Source organism: Seriola aureovittata, chromosome 4 (assembly GCF_021018895.1).
Source record: "Seriola aureovittata isolate HTS-2021-v1 ecotype China chromosome 4, ASM2101889v1, whole genome shotgun sequence".
Classification (NCBI taxonomy): domain Eukaryota; kingdom Metazoa; phylum Chordata; class Actinopteri; order Carangiformes; family Carangidae; genus Seriola; species Seriola aureovittata.
The window spans coordinates 13,870,689-13,889,123 of record NC_079367.1 but is presented as its reverse complement, the minus strand read 5'-3'; the positions used below and the strand labels follow the sequence as shown (position 1 = coordinate 13,889,123).

Below are 18,435 nucleotides of genomic sequence, written 5' to 3'. Positions count from 1 at the left end.
TGAAGGAAAATGAGGTTACAGCGGAGAGTCTCCTGCTGGATTGTTTATTTAGAAAAATGCACAGTTCAACTAAAATCTCTACATTCATGGAAAGGACTTGTGCATTCTCTCACACATAACTCACAGCTTTCAATTTTTTCTTTCTGTAAATACCTGTATGCAGTGCAGTAGATCTGTATGGTAGTAGCGGTCATGGTGAGCGTTGGCAGCAGCTAGCGTTAGCAAGTAGTCATTCCTGGCTTGTGTCGCCTTGGAGTTACAGTCACTTCTCTTAGCTTTCAACTGAAACCAAAGAGAGACAGACAATATTGTAATATTGCATTACAGAAAGAGAGTGGGGCTTCAAGGTTTAAGTGGAGTACACAAGACTCTTTTTAGGTTCTGAACAAAGTGAAATCATTTTTGTTTTTGGTTAAAAGAGTCTCCTTGAAAGCTCTGCCTTTAGAAGAGGTGATGTGTCTGTGTCTTTGTGAGTGAGCCTCTTACCTTTACACTTGCTTTCTGTAAACTAATTCTTGACTGAAAAAGACCCAGTTTAGACCTGAAAAAAACAACAGCAAGCAAAGAAGTTAATCTGAAAAAACATATAAGCATATTGTTTTATTTTTTTGACAACCACGTTGACATTAGATTCATTCATATTGATGGATTAATAAAACATATTAACAATAAGGTAAGATAGAAAGGAGAAACAGATAGAGGCATTTCCCCAATGTAATAACTCTGATCTCTAACCTCTGATTCAGAGCAGTCGTCATAAATTGACCATGAACAGGCTGCGGGTGGACGCCAATAAATCTCAACCTGCAATCATGATTTATCTATATTGATGGTGACATCAGAAAGACCCGCCTGATAAAAATGATAGAGTGAGGCCGTATGCATGCATGCATGTGTGTTTGCATTAGGTCTGCTCTTCTGTTCTACTGTGTTTACATGAATGAAAACAGACCATGTATATTATACGGTATTATCTCTGACACAAATAGACGGAAAATGCATTATGGCTGTGTGATAATGTCTGTCACTTACTTAAACTGTATTTGTGATGTGTTTCAATGTGATGTGTGCAGTGTGTGTAGTGTCTCCGCATCACACCATTCTCCTTCTATGTGTTCCTTCAATGGCTAATAGCTATTTTTGCCCTACTGAAACACACACACACACACACACACACACACACACACACACACACACACACAGGCACAGAGGCGATGCAGCAGTAATTCCTGTGGCTTTGACTTTCTACTGAGTGATAGAGACCAGAGCAGAGTTGACTGGCCAATCGATGCAATGAAGTGAAAATGTCACCATAGCCAGTGCTACCTTGGGCTAGGAGGAAAACAACACTGGATCAAACTTTAATACTAACTGCGACACTACAAAGCTCCAAAATGTTGAATTCTTACAGTAGAAATTCTGCCACTCAGTTGTCTATCTATTTGAAAGCCTCTTCAGCTTACAATGTTATAAAAAGCAAAATAATAAATCTGCCTTGAAAGCAAGAGAGAAAACCTTTTATATCTGGTAGAGCTATTATCTGTCCAACAAAGGAAAACAGCAGAAACAAAATGTGCTTTAAATATCCATAGACATGATTGTGGTTTAGTTTATTGGTTGGATTCACACCAACAAATGTGCAACCACAATAGTTTACCAAACTAAGATTCTCTACGTATGCACTTGTGGTGTTTGTCTGCATTTTCTTTGTCTGACTTTCTCTCATAAAGCCTTAATGATGATGCTTCTCCTTCTCGCTCTCTCTCAATCTCTCACTTTGTCACATACATACACACACTAGTGTCACTTTTGGGGAAATTAAATAGACTTACATTCATTTCCTTTACCTTAATCTAATCCTTATCTTAACCACTGACCCAAAAATCAGCCTTTTTTCCCACTTAGGGACATGGCTTTTGTTCCAAAATCTCTCTCTCTCTCTGTATTTTTTCTGACAATGGACACCGTTTGTTGATTCATAGCATATTCATTTTTTTTTTTTAAGTATATTTTTTTGGGCTTTTATTGGACAGGATAGTAGAGAGAGACAGGAAACAAGGAGGCAGAGAGAGGGGGAATGACATGCAGCAAAGGCCGTCCGATGCGGGACTCGAACCGGGGCCAACTGCAGCGAGGACTGTAGCCTCTACACATGGGGCGCCTGCTTAGACCAATACGACACATGACACCCCAGCATATTCATTTTTACTCACATCCTCACCAACACACACACATGTGCACAGTGACATGGGGAACTTACTTTGCCTCTATGTCGGCCTTCTCTCGTACAGCGTGGGCAACCTGCTCACAGTCGTAGTATTTTTTCTTGGCTTTGGCCAGCTCCTTTACCGACTCCTGCAGCTCTGCCTGAATGCCACTCAACTGATCTATGGTCTATGAAGGGAAATTGGAAGACAGACAAGTTGTTAAAGAAAGGGTGTGAGAACATGGAAGGATGTTGTAGAGAGGGATAAAGAACAGAGATTGCCTCAGGAAACACTGACCATCTCCCACTGTTTGCAACATTCACTCACCTTTTTGAGTTGCTGTTCCTTGTAGAGTCTAACAGTCTTAGCGGGATCTGATACTTGACTCTTGTAATTGTCACACACATTGAGCCTGGACTGGCTCACCTGCACTGTACCCTCTAAGTAGGACCTCCACACTGCATACACATTCCTAGTTGGAGAGAAAAAGCACAACAACACTGCTCAGTTGCTGTTCTATAACTCATAGTCCCTAAAGCAATTGGTTAATAAAATCACTGAGTTTTCCTGCAGAGTGGCTACATTTTTAAATTCCCCATGCCAGTGTGTGACTACCAATGTGAGAAAGAAAGAAATTATATGCACTTGCACCAGAAAGAAAATTTGTGGAAAATGCTGCTGTAGTTGCAAGAGTCAGTTCCCTCATTTCTGGCTTTCATAATAACCAACGAAAGGAGGTAGTGGGGTCATTCAGAAGACGTGATCAGAAGTAGATTGTTGCCCCTAGCTTAATGGAAATATGGTTGTACACACACAAACCTACCGATAGTCTGTTCTCTGGTCATCAGGGTTGATTCCAGGCCAGTCTCTCTTTAGGTACTGACTTGCTAACTTCTGCAGAGCCTGAAAGCAGAAGAGTAAAAATAAAGGATTGAGAATAATTAAAGTTAGAGTATCTGAATATAGAATCCATGCCAAATCCCTGGAGAAGATGCCTTTTGATGCTATCAGAAAACATGAGTTCTCCTTTTGCAATGAAAAACTTGAAAATGATCGTTTATGAGGCTGAATATTGCAGAATGGATTCTGACTCAACTTGTTTGCACTCTGTCCAAAATACAGACTGCCTGAGACAAGAAAAAATTATGTCTATTACTCCCAGTTCATGGGGTATACAAACACATTAAAATATTTTACTTGACTGGCACACATTTACTAATGACTGATAATATTATGTAAGAAAATAAGAGAAAAGGTGGAGGCGAGAGCGAGACAGCGTGAAGCTTCATCGAGTCAAATATTTTCGTTTTTAGTTGGAGTAGACATCAGGACTGGAGTGCATTATTTAATGTGCTTATACCATGACCCAACCAGAGTGACCACAAGTGCTTTTCCAGCCATGGCATTAAGTATTTTAATTACAAGAATGCATGCAGAGATTTTAAGAATCTGTTGCAACACTGGTCCAAGTCTTTCAAAACGTAACCTTTGTTGGCACAGATAAAGCCATTGGAGCTCTTTTAGAGGACTGAGATTAAGGAAAAGGTTTAGTAGATTTTACTTTGCATACTGCACATATTTTACAGTTCACTTTGGGAGGTAAGAAGATGCACTTAGATCAAGACGCACAATATCCCATGTTACTCCTCTGAGTGTGAACAGCTCTACAATGGCTGATTTGGACTTCATTTTCTTCTTTGTTTTGTGTTCTACAGTTATATTGTATTTCTATTTCAAGCACACAGCCAAAATCCTGACTTTAACACTCAGTAAACAATACCACTATAAAATGGACCAGCTCTGTGTCAGCAAGAGTGAATCCCCAGTCAGCTCCAGTGTGTACGAGCAGAAACCCGAGGGCCCTGCAAGAAAGGGTAACCTACATCTTCTGGACTGGGTTACTGTGTCAGTGGCGACAACTCTGCCCTTGTGTGCCTGTGTATCTGGGTGAGTGCGTGTGTGTGTGTGTGTGTGTGTGTGTGTGTGTGTGTGTGTGTGTGTGTATTGGAGAGCAAATCCTCATTAATAAAACAAAGCAGAACAACAACAGCAACCCAATCAGGACCAACAGATCTTAGGGACATACTACTCATCACACTTCCATATACAATAGATCTCCATGTAAATCTGATGCCAATTCTGTTCACAAATCTCCTCCTTTGTCTCCCAATCACCCACTCTCCGTTTTATGTTCTCTCTCCATCTCCATATTTCACTTTCCATTTCTGACATAAGGTTTCTCACGGGCTGATTTTGCAAATGTTACACTGTCGCTCCCTCATCCCCATAACCCAAACATTAATTTCCACATATCTTCATCCTCTTGCCACTCTCCCCCTCTCTCATGTCAAGCTGTTTGGTTGTCTCTGTTTTAACATTTCCAATCCTCTCTCTCACTCATTGAATCACCTATCTCTCTCTCTCGTCTTATCTCTGAAATTTGGTTCCCTCCAGCAAACCCACAAGACTGTGTCCTGAGGGAGACAATGGCCCCAGTGACCCCTGGCTTCCACCATCTAAATCCTCTAGAAGAAAAGAGAGCCTTCTTCTAGAAAAGAAAAATCTCACCCCATTACCTCTGCAGTTGGGTGAATTAGCAGCAAACGGAAAGCATATTTTGAAGTAAATTAAGTGTGAAGGGCGTCATACTGTGTCAGAGCTGCTATTAAGTGAAGAGTGGCCAAGTAGTCCAGGTTCTTTTTGGTCCATTTTTGCTGACTTTCTATGCATTCAATTTTTGTCTTTGTTTAATACCTTTTAAATTGACTTGCCCCACATGCATGGTATCCTTTTTTCAGCACAAACTCAGTTATAATCTTGACTAATCATTTTTGTAAAATCATTGTCTAATCATTTTTTTTATAAATTATTACATTATAAAAACATAAATAATTATTACTATTTAAGAAAAGTGCTTACAGAATGTATCAAAAAGTTTTTGACTATACAAACTGACTTATGCGAGTTAAAACATAGTTAGAAATTGGTTACCACTTCTTCCTGTAAGCTAACTGTATAGGTTACCTCAGGAATTGGTGACAGAGCATCAGCCTTATTTATAGTACATTAAGCTACAGTGAGAGCTGTAAGTGCCAGAAAAAATATGAGATGAAGTAAATTCACACTTACACATGTTCACATGAACACACACACAAAGAAAACCTGTGGCACAAAAAACTGCACTGTCTAATGTATGCGGAAACACATTTTATTATAAGAATAGTCAACTTCTCTTTCTGTCACTCTCTAGGGAAGGGTGGAGTGGGTGTGGATGGTTTTGATGAAAGACTGTGAGACTCTGTGTGTGTGTGTGTGTGTGTGTGTGTGTGTGTGTCTGTTATAAAAAAGAAACTGTGTGTGAAGGAGGCCTGGAGAAACATACAACATTAACATTAACATTGCAACAGAAATGCCAGGGATGTAATTGCCTTCCTGCTGTGTAAACATGGATCATTTATATGTGTTGTATGTATAAACTATATGTGTGCATTTGTGTGTGTGTAAGTGAGGACAGTGATGGACAGCTAAGAAAGCTACTGACTGTGACCTGGCAGACTGACAGGAGGACTGATTTGACAGCTTGACTTCAGCACCACAATGCTCCTTACTGATTTAAATCTCTTGTAAGGATTGTTACCCAAATCCCAGACACATAAAACCTGCTGCAGCATAGGTGATGTTACTACCTACACTTTTATGAAAAAACAGTCAAAACATGATACATAGTGTACTGTTCTTCACAGAATTAGATTCTATTTGTGGCGGTAGCTGACAGCTGCTTTCTTAAAATAATACCTGATACATGGTAAATATTTTAATGCAAAGATTTTAATTAGGTACTTTGTGGCAAATAAATTACTGAACAAAACATAGAGCTCCATTGCTTCATGTGGTGTCAAACAAAAAGTGACCTTTTCTGACTGGGGTCAGTTTGGTGAGGGTTGATTATTTATTGTGATTGGCTAGTGACCCCAGTCCTGGCACTCACATGCACAACCAGGCATGCAGAGAGAGCTGGTAAAAAGACAGACAGGGACAGTCTTTTCACGGCACACCAGCCTACCGATGCAATGGGATTTCTCCCGGTGTTCCCAATGCCCAGTCCGAGAGAGAGAGAGAGAGAGAGAGAGAGAGAGAGAGAGAGAGAGAGAGAGAGAGAGAGAGAGAGAGAGAGAGAGAGAGAGAGAGAGAGAGAGAGAGGCAAGAAGGGCCAGAGCGAGTCAATGCATTTTGCACAGCCCTACAATTAAAGCAGATTTTGGCCATTTGAAATAAAATCAATGTATGGGAAACACTGACAATAACACATGACAAGAGATATCTTGGTCTTTGTCCAGTCAGACATCTGGAATTAGCCATCATTAGAGTCCTCTTGTGGAGAATATGAGAGTTCAATAAAGCATAAGTTTACATTTATTCAAGTCTATCTTAATGCTCATATGGCCACATGCACAATGAAAGCATTACTGGTTGTTGTAATCGTTCTTCCTGTTCATATTGACTATGCACCGATCCTTTACATTACTCCACTGTAAGAACCTGGGGACAGAAGAAAAGTCAATGGAAAACTAGGGTTATTTGTGTAACAACCAACAACAATTCTCTCAATCTGAGTATGTGTGTGAGAGAGCTCTTTGCAACATTATCTAAGCTGGACAGACAGTTTTGATGATGTTGTGTGGGAGAAGGCATTGTGACTCTCTGTTGCTGAGATCGATAGGAATTGTCACGATTAAAAAAAAATGCCTGGTTGAGCTTTGTTGCCTATTCAGCTAGATGTTCCTAGCAAAGCAAACGACTTGTCAGGAACTTAGTTTTATGATGTTTAGGAAAGCCAGATCAATATTAATTATATGTGTGAATAAACGACTGATATTTTTACTTTGATCACATATGGCATTTTGTTGGTGGCCAAGTGGTCATGGTTGTCATGGATTTGACCACCCTACGTGACCACAATCATGGAACATACATACAACCTGATACAGAGTCTGCCTATGTTCCCACTGAATCCCCAGTAAATTCTACTGCTGGTTGACCCCCATTTCTTACATTAGAATAGTCTTAGGAAGGGGTCACTTCAAAGCCACGATGAACGGGAAGAATAATTACAGCGACCAGTAACTACCTTTTAATGCCAACACACAATTTAGAGCCTCTTGAGATGAGTCTATGGTGACAGGCCTGCTATCCGAGCAAGAGCAATGGCAGCTAAACTTGGCAATGACTGAATGGTGAGAAGCACACGGAGTGACTGATTTGTGACGGCTTCACTGAAGTGCTGTTGGCAGACTTGGGAGGGTTTCTGATGCTTTTTCATTTTCCCCTCACTGCCTCCCTCTGGATTCCCCTCTTTCCATTTCCACTCTATCTCTGCTTCTCCTTCTATCTCCTCAATTTTTTCTTCATTTTCCTCTTTCCTCTACACTTTCATTAATTTTCCGTCTTTGTATCTCAGTCCTCCCTCCACCAGCACCATTCTTTTTATTTTCTGCAGGACATCTCATCCCTCCATCCCTCTTTCTCTGCTGTCATCACCTGACAACCACCTGAACAGCACGTTGCTATGGCAACCCCTCTGCCCTTCCTATGTGGTCTGGCTAAGGTGGAACTGCTCCTTGTAACGCAGACACACACACACACACACACATACACAGACACACAAACACACACACACACACACAAACACGTATAGAGAAAGCAGGCACACTCACACACATACCTCCTGTTTTTGTGATCAGAGTGGCAAACAGGGCACCCAGACAGCAGGATATCCTAAGGAGACCGTTGCGTGTGTGTGTGTGTGTGTGAAAGAGAGAGAGAGAGAGAGAGAGAGAGAGAGAGAGAGAGAGAGAGAGAGAGAGAGAGAGAGAGAGAGAGAGAGAGAGAGAGAGAGAGAAAGGGTTGATAGAAAAATGAAAAGGAAGAGGAAGAAACATTGAATGTTGACTATTATGTTTAAGCATGGTCAGTTAAGTGTGTCAGCTAGTAAGCTAATAGCCTGTAATTATTTGCATCACTGTAAAATGGTCTCTGCAAGTTAATTTGTGTGGCTACTGTTGACTTTCACTCTCCACAAACAAAATTTGTCTTAACTGTCTAAAACAACAGCAACGGATGATCACTCTGGAGCGAATATAATTGAGAGGTATTGTATTAAGTATTGCATAAAGAAGAAATAAAGAAATGTAGAGAAAAAGAAGAAGGGCTGAAGATATTGTTAAATCATAATTTATTACTGACTGTCAGTCAGTTTCTATGATTCATACATCCCTTCACAACTCTGCTTTTTCCATTTGTTTGTCCCTGTTCTCTCAGTTGCTCAAACTGCCAAACAACTGCAACAGCTGAAAGTTACCTTGATACTTCCTCTTTCTGTTTACTCTCGCTCCTCCACTATCTTATTTTCTCCTGTCTCTGGCTCTGTCACTTTTGCTGCTGTCTCTTTCTGATTTCCTCCTTGCTTTGTGTGTCTGTCTTTTCAACCCCTTACTTTCTCAACTTCCTGCAGAATCAATATACTTGATTTTCACTCCCGTCTCTTCCTGTCTGCACTTCTCTGCCTCGAAGCTCTCTGCCTTGCTTATGTGTGTGCGTGAGTGTGCATGTGTGTGTGTGTGATAGGTTAGGTTGTCTTTGTCATCCACATTTGCAGAGTAAGCTGTGGTAAAGTCAGGGTATAAGTGAGAGGAAGGTGAATGGTTGAGGAAGAAGACAGTGTTTGTTCTTAAAATAAAAGGATTGCAACAGACAGCAATGAAATGTTGTGTCGCTGTCGTTTAAACTTTGTCCTTTCACTGTGTCAGACCAGACATCCCCTCTGTGAAGGAGCAGGCCACAATTACCAGCCATCAATCAAAAGCTCAATGTTTCTGTGTGTGTGTGTGTGTGTGTGTGTGTGTGTGTGTGATGTATGTATATGTGTGTGTGTTTGTGTGTGAGAAAACGGAGATAAGAGAGAAATCACCAATTTCCTGATTGTTATCTCTTGTGTCCTCTGACTTATTTCCCATCTATTAACCTTGTCAAACTCAATGTAGATCAAATATTGGTGCAATATTGGACACATAGAGATAAATACATGAATAATAAGATAACCCATGTGTGCCAGTACGCACTGTGTACACTATGTGTAAATGTATGGAAAGCAGGAAGGGTAAGAGGAATACAGAGAGAAGAGGTGGAGGAGGAAAGAAAGAAAATGTAAATACAAAGAACATTTACAGTTTATCTACTGAGGGTAATTTTGTTACAGAACTTAAAGACCATGAAAAAACCCATAATGTTACAGCTGATTTACATGTAACAGCGCACTCTGGGTGTGCGGAGGGACACGGCACACAGCAACGGCCACAGCAGGCTGGCCTTTTTGGGCAGTACAGTGAAGTGTGACCCCAGCCTAAAACTATTCCAGTAATGCTGATTGTGGGAGGGGGATACAGGACAAATAGCCAACACATACACACACACACGCACGCACGCACGCACGCACGCGCACGCACGCACTTGCACACACACACACACACACACACACACACACACACACACACACACACACACACACACACACACACACACACACACACACACACACACACACACACACACACACACACACACACACACACACACACACACACACACACACAGAAACATTGAGCTTTTGATTGACAGCTGGTAATTGTGGCCCGCTCCTTCACAGAGGGGATGTCTGGTCTGACACAGTGAAAGGACAAAGTTTAAACGACAGCATCTTCACTTTCTTTCTCGCTCTGTTGCCCTCTCTACACTACCACTCTGCTCTTTTTCACTAGCTCTTTCTCTGTTTTGTCAATGCTTGCGTCTGTCTCTTTCCCTGCCTCTCTGTCTGTCCCTTTCAGCTTGCCCCCTGTTCCTCTCACTTTTCTCTCTGTCTGTCTCTATGTTGGACCAGCTGACTGGCTGGATTTCTGTCTGGAGGCCAATGACTGAGCAGAGTTTCCCTGAGTAACCGCCAGCGGTCGACCACCTGAGTGTCTAGTGGAGAGAGAGACAAGAGGCAAGGGCAGATGTGCCATAATAAAATGCTGTTGTGTTATTGCTATTGTGTACAAAGCTATTGTGATAAAAGAGAAAGGGGGACAAAGAATGTGTTTGCTTATCAGATGTTGAAACAAAATCTATTTCCCATTCATCAAGCATCTATAAAAGAAATCCCTGTTCTCCGACATTCCCTCACATTACTACACACACATACATGCACACACCTACAATTAGGAAGGAATCCATTGTCCTACTGAGTAGGGGGGTTGTTGCTAGGCAACCTCTATTTCTAAGGTGAACAAGACAGTGCAGAGGGAGAATAGTGAGAGACGGAGAAAGAACAAAACAAAGAGAGGGAGAGAGGGAGATAATGAGTGTCTGAAACCAGAGAGGTTGACCACAGGAAATTTACACTTAATCATTCAAACCACATGCAAATGACGAATCACACACACACACGCACGCACGGACAGATACATACACATACACACACACACACACACACACACACACACACACACACACACACACACACACACACACACACACACACACACACACACACGCACGCACCCACACAAGCACTTTTCTCCTCGTTCTCTCCATCACATCCTCTCTTGTGTATATACTGTATATATATGGATATTGGGGCTACAAATATATTTGTGTGGACGGTTGCATAGAGTGAATATGTTAATATCTAGTTAAGAGCTGGATGGATAATGTATTAGAATGTTTTTCATTACACTACAGGAAGATTTTGCAGCTGAGAGCATTTTTTCACAGTCTGTATGGATGTGTGTGTGAATGTGCATGTGAAGGGAGCTTAAGCTCAACAGCCTCAAAATATAATAGAAATCAGATAGTTTTTCACATTGTTGGCGACAGGCCCTGCTTGGTTTCTACTTAGACATCGCTCAACTAATGCTTAGTAAGACGAGTATGCTGACGCAGACTTCTACTGGGAAAGTTATTTTGGTTTTGTGTGCCCTGACAAATCTGCAGCACACTACAAAGTGTCTGTCTTATGGGTGAAAATAATTTTATGGTGAGGAAGCAGGCGTTCTTCAGTCATTCCCGCCGTGTTGAAAAAGTATAAAGAAATATCTTCCCTCAAGTCTGAATACTGATGTCATAGTTGATGATATAGCCCTTTAGCTTGAAATAGTTTTCAGTTTCAAGAGATCAAAAGCTATGTTTAATTTATATCAACATTAGCATTATCTTATTTCAATGCGATTCAAGTTCATTGTCTAAAAACGTAAATCTTAAAATAAAATTAGAGAAGCATTTTAAAGCAGTACAGTAAAGCAACTCTTTCCTTGATGTAAGACTAGTAGTGGATTTTAACGGGGCAACAACTAATGATTTCATTGGGATTTTCTATTTGATTGGTCATTTTGTGTATGAAATGTTAGTAAGCTGTATAAAATGCCGTTTCTGATCTCCCCAGGAACTACTGAATGAGTTTACGCTGTTACTTGGGTCCGCCTGACTTTAAGCCCTCAGTAAGAAAAAGAGGAGGACAGATTGTGGCTGTATGAACTAGTACAGAGATCAGACCTTCTAGTTGGGAAGTGGGAGTTCTGAGATTGAAATCTTGCCTGCTAGAGAAGTTTACTCAGATTACTGAGATCACTTAGGGCTGCTTGGTAGGTAGAATTGCTACTGGCAAGAATAAGAAGCAGTATACACTGAAAAATGGCAACGCCTTGCTGAGTGGATATAGGGCTTATTAACATGCAAAAACCCTTAGCTGTCTCTAAGATTCACGATTACCATGCAGCATTTCATAAATCTGAAAACAGCAAGAAAGAATGCCTTGAAGAAAAAGAGAAAGAGCAAGAAACAAAAATTGAAACATCTGGGAATAACCAAACAGGAATATGGGAAGTGATTCCAAATGCAGCCTGCAGAACATGTGAGAGTTTTTATTCATTTGAAGAATTACTCAAAAAGAAATGAGCAAGTCTGATTTTAGGAAGCTCATTATCTATGTTGGCTACAGTATGTACCTCCCCTAAAAATCTTATTTTAATCATATTTTAACTACAGTGTTTAGGCTAATCTTATTTGTCAGAAAGTATACTTTCTGACAAATACGATTACAGACTGCTTCACATTGTGTCAAACAAATATGTTGTTGAAGGTTGACTACAAATTGTGATTGGCCACTGAACCCAGTCCCAGCACACGCACACAGCACACTCTCATGTGCACACAGAGAGAGCCGGTAAAGAGACAGAGAGGGATGGAAAAACTTTATGGATTTTTTTCACGGCCCACCAATGTGGCGGGATTTCTCCCAGTGCTCCTGATGGCCAGTCCGATTATGACAGATGGTCCATTGACAATGTGTTTGTGGGAGAGAGAGAGAAAGAGAGAGAGCGGGACAAGGAGTAGCTGAGCGAATCAATGCGTGTGCGCGTAGGTCTACAATGAAATAAGATTTTACACATTTGAAATAGTAAAAAAGAAAATCTATCAGAAAATCAATATGTAGTGGGAAATGTTGATATGGCCAAGACAAATAAATCACTGTATGGGTAACACTGAACTCAGTGAGGTGATCAAGCATACATTCAGTTTTCATCAACAGATTGGAAGAGATGCTTCATATGGCTACATAAATCTACATACAGTTGTATATACACCAACACAATTTAAATGTGTACAGTAAAGTTTTCACAATGGCGTTTTGCAGCAATACAGAATATTATCTATTAGATTAAAAGCATTACAACTATTTCACAATTTCACTTAAGTATTAAAAGAAAAGAAACAGCGATAGGTTGAAAATTGAAGTAATGTAGCCTTGTGATATAGCTGAACTTGTGATTTATTCCATTTACAGTGACGCAATATATACTATACACAATATAAAATGTTTTTTGAAATAAAGTTCTGCGAATCATACCATAAAAAAGGGGGGCAAATCTTAAAAAGGGATTAAAGCATGCTATCTGAATAGATGGTGCTCTAATTACATGAGGGGTTTGCCAATTATCAGTTTTATTACAATTTTTTCTTGAGGCCTCACAAGGGGAAAACTCGGCTCTCCAAAAGTAAAGTGGCAATTTAGGATGGACTGAACCATTACTCAAGACCTTCATTTGAACATTCACACATTTTATTTAGTTTCTTAATCTTTTCTGATGCGTTTGGCTACTCACATATTCTGACTGTGGTAGGTTGCCTGAAACAAAAAAACCCTAAAGCATTCATTTAACAGTTTAAGCAATTTAAATTCAATCTGTGACAAATGTGCTGAACTGCCAAGTTTAACTGTGATTAATGCCTTGTGGTCAGAGCCTTGTGGTCAGAGCCTTGTGGTCAGGCTTCAGTAGAGTTCTAAAAGTAATGCACTGACATTTGTTTAGTACTTCCCATTTCCCTTTTCAGCAACCACCAATGTCCTCAAGTACAAGTGTGCTGCACTGCAGGAAAGGTACTGATAGGATTTGAATCCTAGAGCTCCTGTTTATAAGAGTGGCACACTGACTAGTTACGTCACAACACCTTGTCAAAGATTGGTTAAGAAGCCATGTTTAAATTGGCAACCTCAAAACTGAGTTTCAACAAAGCAACATATTAAACTGAATCACTATTAACTGATTGCCTTTAATTTAGAAATAACAATGGACAATGGAGTAAGACCACAAAATATTTAGATTCTAACTGGCTATTTTTATAAGGTTTAATCTTATGATCTGTGGATAATATGCTCAGTTTTAACAGTTTTAACCCTAACCGTAAAATGTTAGACAATTAATGCAGGTTTTGGGTCAGGCTTTATCAGAATTCTAAGGCTGATATACTGGCAATTGTTTATATATTCAAAGTTAAAAAATTTAAAAAGCTACAAAGAGTATAATCTCAGGCCACAAACGTTGACAAACCTGAACCTATCAGATAAATCCTTACAAGTCCTCTGTACATAATTTTAAACTGCATTTTCAAAGCATTACATTTGCACAGGAGTTAAGTTGATATTCAGAGATGATTGCCCATTCTCATCCACAAGACACCAAATACAACAAAATGTGACTGTTGAAAAGGCACGACTGAAATTCACACCCAGAATCTCCCATTTGCTAGATTGGCGCTTTAACCAAATAGGCCACAGCAACATGTCAATGGCCTGTAACAAAGCAATGTTCAGGTTTAGGAAACCTCAAAATAGAGTTTCACAAAAGCAACTTATTGAACTGAATCTCAGACTAACACATGAATCCTGGTTTATTGCCTTCCAGAAGTAAGTCTTGAGACATGCTGTACAACCATATTGGAAATCAAAAGTGTTTATAGTTGTTCTGAACTCCAACACTAAGCGTGAGCAAGTAAAGCTGTATTGCAACATGGATAGACGCGAGTAGGTCTCAGCAGTTATTCAGGGAGATCACAGCTCCTCCTTCATTCACATTCTCCAAGATTTCAGATTTAAACTGGCAACTTTCAATCATGTCTGTAAACATGCAGCTGAGCGCATATACAGCATGAGCCAAGTCGATCTTACCTGTGCATAGTCCCTCTCCAGCTGTCCCTTCTTCAGACTGTAGCTCCTACAGAGAGACACAGACAGAGATTTGTTTAAGTGTTTGAAAAAGGTGAAGAGGACAGACGTAAACATATTAAACACACGAGGAAGAATCTACAAATCTGATGTGTTTCGTTAATAGTTTCTGCATTGCAATGAAAAAAGCACAAAGTGTAACACGTTCAGTCTCCTTATACAATTCAGGAGTGGACAAAAGAATAAACAAAATTCTGTCTGTTTATTGACTGACAGTTCCTTAAAACAAAAAAAAAAAAAGTTGTTCCAGTTCTGACCGACAACATGCACAAACGTCCCCCTCGTCCTCTCAACGTCACATAACATCTTGGCAGCAGAGACAGTGAAAGTTCTTATCACAGCCCAGGAATGTGCAGAATGAAAAACATAACATTAGATCACGATTACACAGAGAGATAAATGTACTGGCCATGTGTGCTGAATGAACAAAGCATGTATACTGAAGATGGCCTCACCAGTTGAAGACATTTAACCTGTATATTTTCATATAAATTAGACTACTCGTATTTAAATATGATACTCATGTAACATAATTTCTCAAAGGAAAATTACTGCTCACCTGTATTAGCTAACTCGTGATACACACACACCACATACTGAAGTGTGTGCACATGCATGTCTTGTCAGGCAGAGGTAAACAAATTCAATTTAATATCAATTTAATACTACTTCTACTACTACTAATTATAATAATAATTTAATGCATAAATGGGAAATCAAGCCAAATAAATCAGCACAAACATCGTGGCAAATTGGTTGGTACATGGACAACAGCAAAGAGCCTAAGATACATCGTCTGATGACAGAATGTACCTCACTTGGATCCCAGTTGACCCTGCAGAAAAGGCACTGCTGGGATTTGAACCCAGGATCTCCTGTTTACTAGACAGGCGCTTTAACCAACTAAGCCACAGCGCCATGTCAATGACCAGTAAAGAATGGTATTTACTTTGACATGAATAAGACAACTTATAATTAAATATGATACTAATTACGATACTACGTAAATAAGATACTGTGATAATATCATATTTAACATCTCTTCTCAAAAAAACAAAAACAAAAGAGTATTAGCTAAATTGTGATACACCACACAACATTTTCTTTAAACTTTAAGTCTCTTTTAAGATATCTGGATTGTTTCTGATACTGTTTGCAAGTATGTGTTTTTGTTGTTTAGCTAATGTGTGTTGTGTTTCTCCTCTCTGAGACATTGTTTACAGTGAGACTGCATAACAAGGCTGTAACAAGATAGTTCCAAAAATGACACAAAGATAAATTTTTTTTACATGTAATAATCAGAGCATTCACAATAATGACTGAAAATCAGCACGGTGAGGCAGATAGACACATAGACACACAGAAACAGCTCTTTATGGCTTGCGGATCTGCCTATCTATCTTTCTTGCAGACAGTCCCTTCACTTCTCTGTCATTTCTCTGTGGATTGTTACAAATGGGGTACCTGCACTGACCTACAGAAAAGGCACTGCTGGGATTCGAACCCAGGATCTCCTGTTTACTAGACAGGCGCTTTAACCAACTAAGCCACAGCGCCATGCCTTGAACACAGAAAATAGTCTTTAGGATGGCAACCAACTGCTTCCATACAACTAATACAATTCATTGAATCACTATAATCTAATGTTTTTAAAGCCAGACAGAATTGAAGACATTAGGCAATATTGAATTATGGCACCAAGTCTTCCTGGCCATTTTATAAGGCTTGAATGTTGCTGTATGTTTTATGTCAGATGACAAAGCAGCATAAAATAAAAACAAGTAGCGATTTGATTAACAACTCAGTGCAGTAGCAAAACAGTACAGGATTTACAATTTACTTTGGTCAACACATAGCATTTATGAGCCATGTTCAAATCACTTTTTAAATCCTGTTGTTTGAAAACAATAGGACCAACTTCTGTGTTTAGGTATATTCAAATGCAAAATAAGTCATCATTGAAAGCAGGAGGTTACAGGATGGAGATTTAGCCTTTCAAGAACCAGCTTATCCAGACCAAATAATGCCTGTTATATGGTGTGTCAACTGAGGGGAAGAAGAGAACATTTTTCTATTGCTCTGTTTTTTTCAGTATGGATGGATATCTTTACGAAAATATTGACCAGTGTGGATGGGAAGCGTTTTTACATTTAAATGGGGCCATAGTTTAAAAAGCAGTTTAAGAAATAACCTGATCATTAGCATTCTCTTTTTGTTCATTCACATGTTAATGTTTAGGACTCACATGAGAGCTCCCATTTCAATCACAGGTTTTGTTAAGACGGTTTGGTTGTTGTGAAAGTGACTTCTTTGCCTGACCTAAGATCAGTCTTACTTGGGAAACAAAAAATAGAAGATTGGGCAGACTTCCAGGGAATGACTGGAATTGGCCAATACAAATAAAAACAGCCATAAAAGCATGACAGAGATTAGGAAATCCTATATTGAGTAATTGTCAATTATAATCAAAAAAATCTCTAAAGTCTATATTTGTCTGGAGAACTGAATCATAGCGCACACTTTAAAATGTATCTAATGCAAGAAGAAACCAGTTTCATGACTCCAGGCATCAAGAACTGGTTCTCACCCACAATCAAAATATCTACCACAACATGAAAGAACAGAACAGTATTTGATTAACTGGCTGTTAATTTAACATGGCTTAAAGGACCTAACGTTGCTTTCTTTTAACTGTTTTGAAAACGCAGTGGCTCTAGGACTATTGCTAACTGCATGTTTAAATCATCTATTAAGGCAGGCTAGAATATATGTAGCCCAAAGATACATCCTGTGTGTAGATAATAATAAATTACACGTTTGAAACTGCAGTACCAAATTTCATTGAAACTTCAGCTCACCAAATCAGTGCTGTATAAAATAAACTCCACACAACAGACTGTGTGATGGAACTTAGCAGCTACAATTAAGCAGCAACAGGGAAGGGAAACTGTGGTGGTAGATGCAGAAAGGAAGACAACACTTGTAAGTGTAGACAACATAATTACTGCCAATTCTCTCTATGCTAATTACAGCCCAAACAAATAGGACAGTGCTTCTTGTCAAATGTTTCCCAAGGCATTATTTTCTGTAAAAGCTGCTGTGTTCACTCTGTTTTTTGTAAACAGAGGCTGCTTCAGATTTCTAGGTGTAATGGCTTAAAATTCTTAATGACTGAACCTGTCTTTTTAATCCTGCACAGAGAGACGCATACAAAACTGCAGTATTATCTACTGCGAGAGGCCGGCGCACGTGTTTACTGTTTAACTCCACCCCTGTGCATGTCAGCTGAAATACGACACGCTCCCTCCCCCGATCACACAGATGCTTCTACCTCCCCCTTTCAGTAGTGAGTCTGCAGTCTAAACTACACATGCTGAAGCAGCTTTGCAGGCCTCATTGGCGCAGTAGGCAGCGCGTCAGTCTCATAATCTGAAGGTCGTGAGTTCGAGCCTCACACGGGGCAAAGTGTTTTTATATTCCCTTCAAATACCGCTTTAGCAAACATGATATACTATCTCCACAGAACAGTTAAAACACCATTTGGAAAAAGACTCAGCAAAAAGCAACTTAAAACCAACTTCCCATGAAATGTCTATAAAGTCAAATGGTAAACGTCCATTTAATGCCACATAT

At 39.7% G+C, this 18,435-nt stretch overlaps 1 protein-coding gene and 3 non-coding genes across 7 annotated transcripts in view; 1 reads left to right on the top strand and 3 right to left on the bottom strand.

The window, feature by feature from the left end:
• Positions 1-18,435, bottom strand: part of LOC130167812 (F-BAR and double SH3 domains protein 2-like) — a 65,344-nt gene that overhangs the window by 31,694 nt on the left and 15,215 nt on the right. For all 4 annotated transcript variants that reach the window (XM_056374306.1, XM_056374309.1, XM_056374308.1 and 1 more), the window contains exons 3-8: positions 14,746-14,791; positions 3,031-3,110; positions 2,535-2,679; positions 2,261-2,394; positions 487-541; positions 154-282 (exon numbers count right to left, since the gene is read on the bottom strand). In XM_056374306.1, the coding sequence (XP_056230281.1) occupies positions 154-282; positions 487-541; positions 2,261-2,394; positions 2,535-2,679; positions 3,031-3,110; positions 14,746-14,791 (589 nt within the window). The remainder of the gene's footprint in view (positions 1-153; positions 283-486; positions 542-2,260; positions 2,395-2,534; positions 2,680-3,030; positions 3,111-14,745; positions 14,792-18,435) is intronic.
• Positions 15,647-15,720, bottom strand: trnat-agu (transfer RNA threonine (anticodon AGU)). The gene has a single exon. It is a non-coding gene; the product is annotated as a tRNA-Thr (tRNA).
• Positions 16,286-16,359, bottom strand: trnat-agu (transfer RNA threonine (anticodon AGU)). Its single transcript has one exon. It is a non-coding gene; the product is annotated as a tRNA-Thr (tRNA).
• Positions 18,193-18,265, top strand: trnam-cau (transfer RNA methionine (anticodon CAU)). Its single transcript has one exon. It is a non-coding gene; the product is annotated as a tRNA-Met (tRNA).